General features: G+C 42.4%; 1 protein-coding gene across 9 annotated transcripts in view; it reads right to left on the bottom strand.

The window, feature by feature from the left end:
* Positions 1-12,988, bottom strand: part of LOC125762342 (uncharacterized) — a 61,972-nt gene that overhangs the window by 29,136 nt on the left and 19,848 nt on the right. For all 9 annotated transcript variants that reach the window (XM_049424302.1, XM_049424307.1, XM_049424306.1 and 6 more), the window contains exon 3: positions 420-638. In XM_049424302.1, the coding sequence (XP_049280259.1) occupies positions 420-638 (219 nt within the window). The remainder of the gene's footprint in view (positions 1-419; positions 639-12,988) is intronic.

Genomic DNA, 12,988 nt, shown 5'->3' with positions numbered 1-12,988 from the left:
AGACATTTTACTGTCGATATCCATCACACACGTTCCGTTGACACCGGTATAACGGATATGTTCAATTAGTGGTTATAGTTTGGCTATGGTAGAGGTTTCATGTTTTCTAACCGCTTGGATTGTGGTGTATATAGAATATAACTTTACAAAAATCACCAATTGACTCGTTCGAACTGATGAAAAAATGTGAAAAGTGCCGATCTACAAGCGATTACGATTTACATTACAGATGGTTTTGGCAATAATTCCGAATTCCTATTCGTCCTATATACAACCTATATTGTGAAAATTTATCATCCTTTGCCTATATGTTCTTGTTGGACAAATTTTTAGCCAGAACACTACAATGGCCGTTCGTAGCGATGAATCTGAGATGCATTGTGTATTTGTGTGTGTGTGGTTGTTACGTATCCCATTACCTGCGATGCCCATCTCACTTTCGATGTAACTATGCTCATCCTTGCCGTGACGGATGTTGCTATGCTTCCGGATCGGTTCACCGTCCTTGTGCCACTCGACCGAATTGGCGATGCTGATGATGCACGAGATCGAGAATGGTTTGCCGACCTCGACCTGCGAGTCACCGTAATAGATCACTTGGTACAGATTGTTCAGATCCCGCTTGTGTGCACCTTTTGCTGTTGGTGTTATCGTTTCAGTCCCATTTGTTTATCGTTTGTTTTGTTTATTTATTTATATCCACATGGTGAGTGTGCGACAGAGAAGGATCGTAGGTGACAGTAGGAACCACGATGGAAGCAGCCATTGGTAAAAGTAGGAAAATAAGTAATCACAGGCTTGAGATAGGGTACGCACATTATACAAAATGGATTGTGGTTTACAAAAGTTTGGAAAAATCACCGGTAAGACAAAATATTAAAAATATAATTTTCATGATCCATTCTAAATCTTCAAATGCCAAAGTGAAAAATGGCCTACCCATTTCAGAGAAATAATAAATACAATATGAGCTATTTAATAATCCGTTTCGTTGAAGAAAGAACCAATAAATAAGGTAAAACAAAACGTGAGAATAAGTTGATCGATTAGTGCATTTATGAATGAAATATTTCTAGCAGAAGGTACGATTGTACCGTTAGCGTGAGGTGACGTTAATGACGCATGAGGTTATGGCACGAAACATAGGATGAATTTGGAGTACATTTCCCCCTCCATCAATGAATCGGAATATCAACAACCCTAGCGCCCTATGGGGTAAGTTTGAACTGTACCTACTACTTTAATGAATACATTTCGAAACAAGAATACGCGACATGATTCGTACATTTCGCAACCACATGAAATCGCGTTTCATTAAAAATCGATTTTACTAATTACCATTCAAAGCAGGAGCAAGCAAGCCTAGATGACGGGAAAAGCGAATTTGGGAACTTATATATTGCGTTGTTTTATAGTGATAGCGGTGTGAGGCAATCTTAGAAAGCAAAGTAATCTGTGTGATGGGCCATGATTAAAGATCTCAACCAGAGTTCGAACCATGATGCATTGCATCCTCAAAATGCTACATACACGATACCATTTAGTTACCACACCACAAAGAAAATGGTTCTCGGTAAAAGTGTTATTCAATTGTATTGTAAGCGCGCTGTTCTCTTTGCAACAGGATACCATTACACGACTCTTCCAGAGACATGCCGCAGGAGAGGGCACAAGTTAGCAAAATTATGTAACCAACACACAGCTATAACCCACCATTCGAAGAGATTCTTCCGTACCAGTCGTTCCGTTTGGTAAGTTAAGGATAGTTTTCGATCCCTACAGCTGTATGTAGAGATTCGTATAGACAGTACCAGTTTTCTGGCACAAAACCACTTCGTCTACCGACAAAAGCATTCTTCGTTCCGTAGCCTCCAACAAACTTTTATCGCACCTGATGACTTTCCTTTCTTTCCGGCTTCAATATCTCCCCTTCACCTTTAAAGCAGTGTTCAGACTAAAGTGTTGCTTAGCCCTTTCTTTCTTTATGTTTCTTTTTTATCCGGTGAAATGTAACGGAGTTCGAAAAGTCAGGAAAAAGGGCATCCGGTGAAACAGTAGCTACATCCACATGCACATTTCCACAGATCGGTACGGAATTCATATCTTAAGCCTTTTTGTGTTGCTCTTTCTCGCTCACTGGTTGTTGGTGGAAAATTGCGAGGCAAAAGACGCGCCGCAACCATCTCGAAACAGTGGGCAGAAAGTTTTAACTAACTCTACACGAAGCGAAAGACAAAAAACAGTTCACATAACAGCAAAATCACACGCCGTAGTGGGTGTGTTGGGAGTATGCTTTTCGGTCGGTTCGAAGCGCTGATTGTACCAGGCCTGAAACCAGAAACCTGTATACCCTTGTTTCGAACAGAGACCTCTCTTCACCTCGTCGAAGTAGGAAAAACATGAGCAGCCGGAATGGTACGATGTAATAAATGTGAAGCTGTCAGAAACTGTTTCTTTTGTCGGTGTGTCTGAATGTGACCATATACATGAGTGAGGTTGAATCTGTAGCTTTGTGTGTTGACATATTCACGAGTCACTAATGTCATGCGGCGAATGCAACAAACCACGAAAGAAAATTTGCCACGCGGCATTGGTACAAACTTACAAGTAGGAAAATAAAATCAGCTTTCTTCTCCACCTATGGTAGAGGCCGAATATGCAACCGATGCAAACAATGTTTAGCACAAAGTTTTCCATTCGCTTTTTAGTGTCTGCTTAGTGTAGTTTTTTTTGTTGCTTTTTTGTGCTCCCCAGCAGCTCATCATCTTACACTCAAGTGAAAACCGAAGGACACACAACATAACCATTAGCAAGCAGTTCTATGATAATAGGATAACCCGATCAAGTGTGAGCATTGGGTACGCGATGAGGAGCAACCCCCGGCAGTCCTTTATGTTGTGGGTAATGTTATTCATGTTGCTAAAGTGAAAGACCGGGCGTCTCCATCGAAGGGCAAAATCTTTACTTGGTGGTGGGCGCCTCCATTGTTTTCACGATGACATGATGCTGATCTGGCAAGGTTGCCGAGGACGCTTTTAGGCCAAAACGATAGAAGGGGTAGCAGAATTCAGCCTTAGAACTAACACATTTTCCGGCCGCTGTTCTAACGTTTGTATCACAGTCAAACAAAGTTGTCGACGGGACTGGTTAGGCCGGGTTTTGAGCGCAGTAAAGGGACACAAAGAGAACAGAAATATTGTAGCGGACTAACACGAAACTATTCAATTGTTGGAGGAAAGGTAGCAATTGTAGCAAGGGAAAAGTTTATCATCGAAACCGACATATCGAAGAACCGAGAAGAGACAAAGAAATTGGAGTTTACTTTATCGAAATGTGAGCATCAATATGCAACAGTAAACCAAAGGTAAAGAGCACGAAAAATTGATTGATTATCATCCACGGAACGAAATTATGACTCGGCCAGAATTTGTCAGAGCTAAACTTTTTCACAGCACTAACAGAAACAGGAAATAAACTTTTTCTTAAAACTCGTTGGCGTGTGTGTGTATCTACTTATTAATTTAGCAAAGAAAGTAGATTTTTGCTCATTCTTCCACGCATCTGTCTAAGAGCGTTTAGTTGACGGACACGTGGTGGTTTATTCTTTCTTCGGTGGAGTTATTTTCTTCATATTTTTTGAAAGATTGAATTTTGTGATAGAACACGTTTTGAAGCGGCTCTCTTCGTGCTTCGTGCTCGTGATTATGGGCAGTAAAGAGAAAATTATTCCATTTTTTTTTAAATCCCATTTTATACAACACCTTAATTTTCTTCCTCTATCACAACACGGACCGCTATAAGGAAGCAAGCATCTACGGAACACGCAAACGCAGCGATGAATGGTGTAGAAAAGTTGCTTAATTTGAATTTTAAATTTTCAATCCATTCATCGGATGGATGTGTGTGGTTGATTTGACTACCTTCCGTTCGAAGGAAGGTGAAAGAAAGGAAGAGGGAATATAAATGACCCTCCACTTTCAACCTTCACGTCCTTCGTCGGGTTATGCCTGCCACAGCTGTTAGATTTAAGATTGAGCTAATTGTGTTCCATTGAGTGATGTTGCATCGTCAGCTGGATGTCAAGTCTGTACTTTTGTACGTATTGGCAGGGGTTGTCAGGCAAATAAGCGTGACACACATTAAATCAACAGTAAACCAAAGGACAACTAGGTAGAAATATGGTAATGATAGACAAAAATATTATAATTCAGAATTATTTTGGCACGATAAAAACTGCAATAAAAGAATGAACTAAGAGATCGATATTATAAACCTTGTGCAGGAATTTATTCTCTTCATATAGAAATATGAAAACTTTCACAAATTCAACACACAACATAAAACAAAAATGGCAAATTCTGTATATATTATACATTAATATACATAATACAATATTATACACATCATATTATGTATATTAAGATAGTGTGCACGTGTATGTTTACGTGCGTCTGTGCCTGTGTGTGTAATAGAGATTGTGTTGTCGTTTTGAAATGTATTCGATCGGTTTGCTTACTACTCCATCTGCCACTAACCACTACCGTTGCTTTCATCGATAATTGTTTTATAAACACTGCATTCGCACAAGCGCCAACAAAATAAATATAGCTCAAGTTTCCATCTTCAGCCCGTAACGGGTGCCGGATGCGAAAGACGATTCGGTTTCGTCTGGTTAATTGGCAGATGGATCTGGTTGGACTGTGCGGCCTCGATTGCATTTGGGGGTTTGTTTTTTAATGCGTGTTTTATTCCAACCCATCATTCGCGGCGATTATTGACCTGCCACCCACCCTGGTCGGCTGGAAACGATTCTCTTTTTTTTAAGATTTTATTTTACCTTCAGCGACCCGTTCCTTCAAACTTAGGTTGTTCACGATCATTGAACGTGCGAAAATTCGTTCCGATCGGTTGATTTTACATAAAGAATTGGCAGACACTACATCCAAGAGGTTCGCTTTTGGTCGGTTCGAAGGGAAATGTTAGCGAGCCAAGGAAGAAAGCCGATCTCAACAGTGCACAATTCCAATGCTTTATAGAAACTGCCTCTTCCCGTTACTTTTCTCTTCTGATTGCAAGAATCGGTCGAGCCCCAGTGAATAACGCTACATAATCGATCGAAACAAAATGCCAGATGGCCCTGGGCGATAAATGGACCGGCGGATTCGTTGTTCGTCTCACGTTTTTTTCCTTCTCCTCGCTCGATTTTCCTGCATTTCAGCAACGCAAAGTGAGTGCCACTGATTGCTGAACGTAATTTCCCACAATTTCCCACCCACACAAACACACACTAGACCCATGGAACTTCGTTGAGAGCAAAAAAAGAAAACAAAACAAAAAAGATGAACACAGTTGTACGGAATGGTCATTCGATCGTTCTTTATCTTCCCATAAAGACTTCGGGTTTTTTATTTGTTCTCTCTCACTCCATCCTCCTTTTTAGAGCGATTGCTGCATATTATTGCGCTGTCCACTAGACAAAGCAGCGGTTGAGTGAAACGAAAATAAACTCTTTCACCCGCGCACCATGCAAAACGCCGGATCGTTACTGTTACATAATTTCCTTTTCGACGATCTACTTACGATGGCATCCGCCTAGCGACTGGTAAAATTTTCTTTTTTAATAGTCCGGTACTTTTCTTTTGAGGATTTCGGTTTACAAAAAAAAACCGGGAATTCGAATCTTTGTGATAAAATTGTGATAAGGAAGGTTATCTTTTTTTTTTGCATGCTGTACACCGACAAAGAACTCATGTTGTTTTATTTATTTTTTTTGGTGAAAGGAAAAGCAGCTCATTTAGATAAGAACAAAAGAATCGCAACCATACCCGTTTGGGTTTCGAATCCCGCCTTTTGACCTACACGATACTAACAGCTCAACAATGGTAACAATTTCATTAAAATTCCAACATTATGTCATACCAATTCCATTTTCCATCCCTTCGCAACAGAATCCATGCAATTCGGGTACACACGCTTGAGCATAATATTTTCGCCCGTCACACCTCGCTCTTCATCTGCGCAATGGCTAATGGTGGAAAATCATGTTAACCCACTGTTCCTCCTGGCGTTCAGAAACCTCGCACAAATCGATACAATTGCGTGCAGGCTATCACCGTGCATTTACGTGTGTGTTTGCATGATGTGAGTGTGTGTGCGCGTGAGCTTCAAGTCAGCAACAAAAGGTTCCCTTCAGGTTTCCTCTTCTCGGTAAATAAGGATAAAGCAGCAGGACTCCGTCGATACTTGGATATTGATTGACCTCTGGCTCCAACAAACGTTGCGGGCAATTGGTTCCCGGCGTATTCTGTACGAACGAAGGACTGTTTGTGTGTGTGTGTGTTTTTGTATTCGGTTCCATGTTGGAAACACCGAGGAACTCCGATGTAGCCTGGCAGAACGCAAAGGAGAATGTGTTCAAACTGCACACAATTTAATTATAGCAGTAATTAATTGCAGTCTCCGTAATATAAGGGAAAGTTACACCAGCACACCTTACCAGCAGGAACATATACATAACCTGCGTTGGAACAGAGTGCTGTATCTTTGACCATCGGGATTCAATTTTAGTGAGGTTGGTTTCTGTACCCTAGAAATCTGATAATTATCAGGGAAATAAATTAAATGTTACAGAAAGATACACAAAGTTCGCATAACATATTAATTTTCCAAAAAATGCATAATTTACTTAGAATATTCAAAAATTCTGTAGCTTTTCATAATAGTTGGTGACCGCATGACAGTTACGAACAACTCATTAACATGGAGCAACGAATTTTCCAACAATTTTCCTTTAGCCAATATAATTTTTCAGAAAAGGTAGATCTTTTACATCAACTCTAAAAGACTCTTCTTGAAAACCACATATCATACAGAATAAAAATAGCTTTGTTGTTGTTACGCTGAAATCTCCGTCTTTACGAATCGTAATACTTGACAGTTGCATTTGATTAATCGCATGAATACAGTCTGCGTGGTGGTCTACCACCACCTACGGATCCCATTGGTCAGAAAATACAATTCCTAAACCAATGCTTGAACGTTGGACGAATGTGACCCCATCATCAGGGAGCGAACCAGACGTATGGCCGAACCGACAAACCGACAAATCCGAGACAAACCTAAGCGAACTTATATCACAGTTATAAATATATTCGACAAACGTACTTTGAAGCATACCGTCCTCTGTGGTGTTGTTGTCCTCTTATGCTTCAGTTGTTGTGGTGCGAGCAGGCACGCAACAACATTGGCGATTTTTGTTAGAGAGTCTCTACCGAATGGTAACCGATGTCGACTGGTGACAAGAACGCAGCGGTGCAATATCTAGGAATATTTAGAGCATAGGTTTTGGGAACGAAAAGATGAAAAACGTAAAAAGATTCGCCCGCTCACGGGACAACAGGACAAAAGGCAAGCAACAGACAAAGTCGCTGTCTCCGTCCACCGTCTGGGATATTGAGTAGCTGAGCCGAACGAAACCCGTTCTAAGTCGGTCAATCACCGGATCTGAGAAAATGAAACGGTAGTAGAAGGGGAACCGCTTATGTGGGTGGTGTGCAAGATTTGAAACAGCGTTGGAAAAGTAATCCAATGCCAATACACTAACTGTCGCTAGAGCACATATTAGTGCGACACCCCCGTAGGCGATATTTCCCCTGTCTGGACGTTGTGAATTCAACATCACTTTCCCATTCCAAGATATTGTGGAATTTTCCCACCGAGGTGAGGATCTGTATGTGTGAGCGCACCAAACATCACTGTCACATGACAGGTGAGTTTCGTCAGTGATCGCGCGCAACACACAACGAAAGCATGGGTTTCCCCGTGTCACGGGAAACAGGCCCGTGATGATTTTCCCTGTCTGTCTTCCACACAGCCAGTCTGTCTGGGTTCACTAGATGTCCGGGTTGGAAAAAGAGTTTTCCTGCGGTCGCTCAAGCACGGCGATCGTCGTTTGCATGGGAGCAGTGAGTGCCACATATAGGACAGCCTCTCCCAGAGTACGCTGTGTGATCTGTTACATCATCCGGGGCTGATACCTGTGGTGAAGCGAATTGTACCAGCTGCTGTTAGTAGAGAGTCCTTAACACCGGTTCATTCGGAATCCAATTTGAGTGGTCGCTCACATTCTCGTTCTCGGCGCTCTAGCTTAAACACAACACACAGAGAAGGAAGAGATTCCGGCACTTCGTTTGAAACGTTTGAAAAGCACGAGATAGAAAAGGAAAACTTCCTCCGTACGGCAGCAAGGGCGCTTGCGCTTCTCTTTTTCTCAGATCTCATTTTCCCACGCTATCGCTATTTGCTCTGTTTTACGCGCGCACATTCACAGCTACAGAAACAGCGTGTGTGTGCTTTTCCGTCCTCACTAGGAACATTTGTACAGTCGTTCACATACGCTCTCTGATTCGAACTGTGGTGCATGTCCCTGGGGGTGACTGTGTGAGAAGTGACAGCAACGCGAGCACGCGATAGGGCTTACAATGGGCACCCATTGCTCTACATAGCCTCGTAGAATCGTAGTCGTAGTGACACAGAAATGTCCACCCTCATTCTCCCTCCTCACACACACACACACACAACACCAGTGACGTCATCGTTGAGGGAAAAGGAAAACCGTGCCTCTAGTGGGAATCGTTGAAACGTCCCCAAAACCCTGCATAGAGCGAGCCCCTTTTCTGATAGTAGTAAAACGATTCACCATCCTAGCTTTAATCACAATCTCCCATTTAATGCTTTTGCAGCGAAGGAAGGACCTTTTGCCTCTATGCGCGCAATACGTACCACATACATTTATAGCGCAACCGGAAGTGGGAAGATCTTTTTGTTCGCTTTCTGTTTGCGCTCTATGCTAGAGATTGTTCGATTGTACGTCGAGATCCACCGTCATCGTCACCGTTGACCTCGAACGCGTTGCACAGTGTCGGGTGTGGAGCCACATGGCCGTAAGGATCCTGCCAACCCTTCAGCTGATGTTTCGAATGTCACACGCCAGCCACAATTCGGCTGACACATACACACATACATACAGCCACGTTGAGGGAGAAAGCAAAATGTATTGTTCAGCAGCAGATGGTGAAATGAATGGAGGAGAAAGCACGCGTAAAGCGTGGCGGCATTAATGCTGAAATAGAACAAGCTCACGTGTATTTCAATCGTATTTTTAGCGCTGCACCTCATCTGAACCTTCATTTTCATAATTGTCGTGCTTAGATAATCGCATTCCGCACATTATGTTTGCGTATGTTTAGCTTCAAAAGTAATCAAACGTAGCAAAGTGTAGCTTTACGTCATCAGTTTGGGTCTAGTATATGCTGTACGTTTAGTCACGTCGCTTCGGCTCGTTTGACGATGTGACACACAAGCGCTCGGAGACTCAATTTACGAACGCAATTAGAGCAACAGAAAGGAAACAGAACGAGATTAATAGGTTCCGCGTGTGTGTTCTGGAATGTAGACTCTAAAGAATTCGGGTCAACGGTGGTAAGAAAAATGAGCTCAAAATACACCACAAGAGATTTGGGAGAAAAATAAATAAAAACATTTCAAATGCCTTGGACGGTTACATGTAAGCCAGTTTGTTTCTGGACGACACAAAAAAACAATCCATAGTGAAGTGTTTGGTGTTCCAACGTTGGTTGGAAAGCACAATAACAACAGCTCGAGCAAACGCCGTTGCTTAGCAGAGGAAAAATAATATCTTCAGTCCGGTGTCAGCTGACGTGATGTTCATCGTTGCCAATCGGCCATGTTGCACATAGACATGACCACAACCTGTGCCGACGATTGCAACCAGCAGCACAAACTGTTCATCCACTGCTTTCACGCAAATCGACCTGCACAACGTCATAAAAGCGATGCCAGACCAGACGAACAGGCGTCGTCTCTAGGGTATAACACATTGCAATAGCTAACAGGAAAAGTGGCGCAATCTAAACGTTGAGAGTTTCGGACTTTGCGACAAGACAAAAAAAAATGGATAGATTGAAAAATGGCCAATCCGAAAAGGTAAATGTTGTGTCCCCTCTTTCTGATAGTATGAAAACAAACACCTTTTGGAAGGTTCTCTCGTTGTCGCTGTAGCAGTTGCCTCACACAAATACCTGTATTAATACAAACACACGCTAGACTCTGTGTAGGGGAAAAAAATCATCCCCTTCGTTGGTAAATTGAGCAATTTTGACCAAATTCCGCCCTTGCTGGTACGGTGTCACCAGGCGCACAAATCAATAGACCACAAACGTTATAATAATAAGGACACACGCCAAATGGTACGAAACAATCTTGTTCAAAGTGTGCCATTTCTGCGGCACGACCAACATTTTCCCGCGCTCGGAAGGAAAGAATGGTGAACTGGATTGGTGTGGGTTGCACATCGCACGGACGAAGGACTAAATCCACGCTTTTATCAAGCCGATGCGGAAAATTGCATCCGCATGATGCGCAACATTTGAACTGCAGATGCATCCGTATACACAGGCAATCGCAGACCCATATGCGACGGTGGTCTTCTCCCATGGGCAACATAACCGTAGCAGTTTGAGAAAAAAATTCAACAAACTTTCGTCAATAAAACCTCTCACGACAAACTCATTGCCGATGTCACATTTCATTCCACCAAAGGAGCCAAAAGAAACGAACATCACCATTCAAGTCATATTTAGTTCGATTCGTGTCGATATAGTCGGCACTGGATGGTCGGAGACAAGGCGATATAATCCAATCGATAGAATTAGATAATTCAATCACGACCCGGTCCTATAAATGGATGTTTAAAATTGGCATTCTGTTTTTATTCTTTTTTCTTCACATTTACAAAATTGAAAAGCCAAAACGAAACTTGTGAGAGGTTTAGTTTCGTAGAATGAATATTTCAAATAATATAAATAAGCATGGTAAATCCTTGAACATGATGAAGAAGAAGATTTCTTGCCCGTAGTAAACGAGATTCCTACCAAATAATTGTTCATCAAAAATCCAATGTAATAGACGAGTACTAAATTACACATTTTTCTATTTAAATTGTTATAAAATGTTTAACAACAAAAAAACTAGCCCAGATATCCTTATTTCATAACACAATAGACTTATAATACAGGATGTCAAGCTAGTTCAATCGCATTTTTTTCATTTAACATCACCATCAGCTCAAATACATTTGCCAATGCTAACAAAACCGCTACTATAACCTTGTTCCGATTTATATTGCATCATGCAATGCAGTACAAGGAAAGCTCGATTGATCGCACATAATGCAAGTCTTGTTTGATTGGATGCACTTTGCGCGCTGCATTAATGATGATGAGTACATCTGCATTTCACGATGACGCGCTCTGACCACTTACGTATATGTCTTCGCCGCACTCCCTTGAGCACTGCTTCTTCTACCCGCAATAGAGTTGTTTCAATTTTGTTTGCATAATATTTTACAGCGATCGTTAAATGTTACTTCTTTTCGCCAGTTCGATCGGCGCCGGTAGCACATATCCAGGAGGGGGAAGAGCGGGGTGAACCGTTGTCTTGCTGCTGATGTATGCTGATGTTTACAAGAATTATGTACATATATTTTCCCCGATGTTTATGCCAAAGTACCACAGTACGTTACGATCTTACGGGCTGGAATGCGGGTGGCGGAAAGAGCAGTAAAGCGCGTTTGAATCTTGTTGTTTGCTGGTTTTAGATACCAAAAATCCACGAAATAACACCGTGAAAGTGAGACGGGAATAGATTCGCTCTCAACATGCAGCATGTGGTGAGAACTTGTTTTCGCTAGTCGAAAGAATATTCGTACAAAAGCTGAAATCTGTTTAAAATCTCACAAAAGAAGAAGAAAAAAACCGATCTCGAAGAAACGGTTAATCCCAGCGGGTAGGTATGTTTAGTGGAGGGGGCCCATTTTAACGGCAGGATCGTGCGTAATGATAATCACTGTGGGAGCTCCACCTCCGGTAAAATGCCGGGAAATGGGGGGGGGGGGGGGGCACCTAGTGCTCCGGAGAGTCAATAAACGTGTCACGTCGGCACGCTAACTGACAATTTGATTACCGTGGGGGTAAATTTTTCAACCGAACCTTGAAATTTTTCCGGCACATTTTCATCGCTCACGGCTCCTTTCACCCCCATCATTGCACACCACACACCTGACATAAACACGTACACGTGTGCAACAAAACACAAACCCCCCCCCCCCCCCCACCAATTTGGTGGCCAGCGTTTCATCTGCTTAGCATCAACGGTGTGAGATTCAATCATTGAAGGCCCAATGGTCATGAAAACATGGGCTGTGTTTTTCCTTTCTTTAGCAAGTTTTCCATGCGGGATACCATTTTCCAAGAAGATTGAACCTTGCCAATGGTAAAACATCCGTTCGTGTACTCGCGCGTTTTAACCATGTGTGTAACGGGTGGCGCGATTTTTACACATCTTGAACGAAAACGCTCAGGTGTTCACACCTTCCAGTGTGCGTGTGTGTGCATATTTTTCTCTCTTCAAGTCCGCAATACGATCCACTACGTGATTTTCTAAAGCACCCAGCGGGATAAATCGATCTAAGCCGAAGATTGAAATGGACATACGAAATCCCGAACATTATTGACGTCCCGTCCTGTCCAAATGGAAATGAACCACGAACGTTGTACGCTAAATGAAATCCCAGAAGATGCTGTTTGGTATTCTGCAAGTGCAAGATTTTAGCTGCAGTTTGGCAAATGCATCTCATCTCAATCGTAACGAAACCAACAGTACCCAATGACTGCAGTGAGAAAAATAGCACGAAAATGTTCTCCCCAAACATTGGACGATGTGTCTCGTGTTGGTGCTATTTCTGATAGACGGTACACAACGAATAATTAATCGTGCCACCCTTTCCCTTTCCCTTTTTCGAGACGGCGATCAACTCAGAGATCAGATCTTCCTGGTGCCAAATGTGACGTCAATCTCGACCCGGTTCGATCCCGCTTTATCGTAATTTATGCACCACTCCGCTCTATGC

The sequence above is a fragment of the Anopheles funestus genome, chromosome 2RL, assembly GCF_943734845.2.
Source record: "Anopheles funestus chromosome 2RL, idAnoFuneDA-416_04, whole genome shotgun sequence".
Lineage (NCBI taxonomy): Eukaryota > Metazoa > Arthropoda > Insecta > Diptera > Culicidae > Anopheles > Anopheles funestus.
This window is presented reverse-complemented; position numbering and strand designations above follow the sequence as displayed.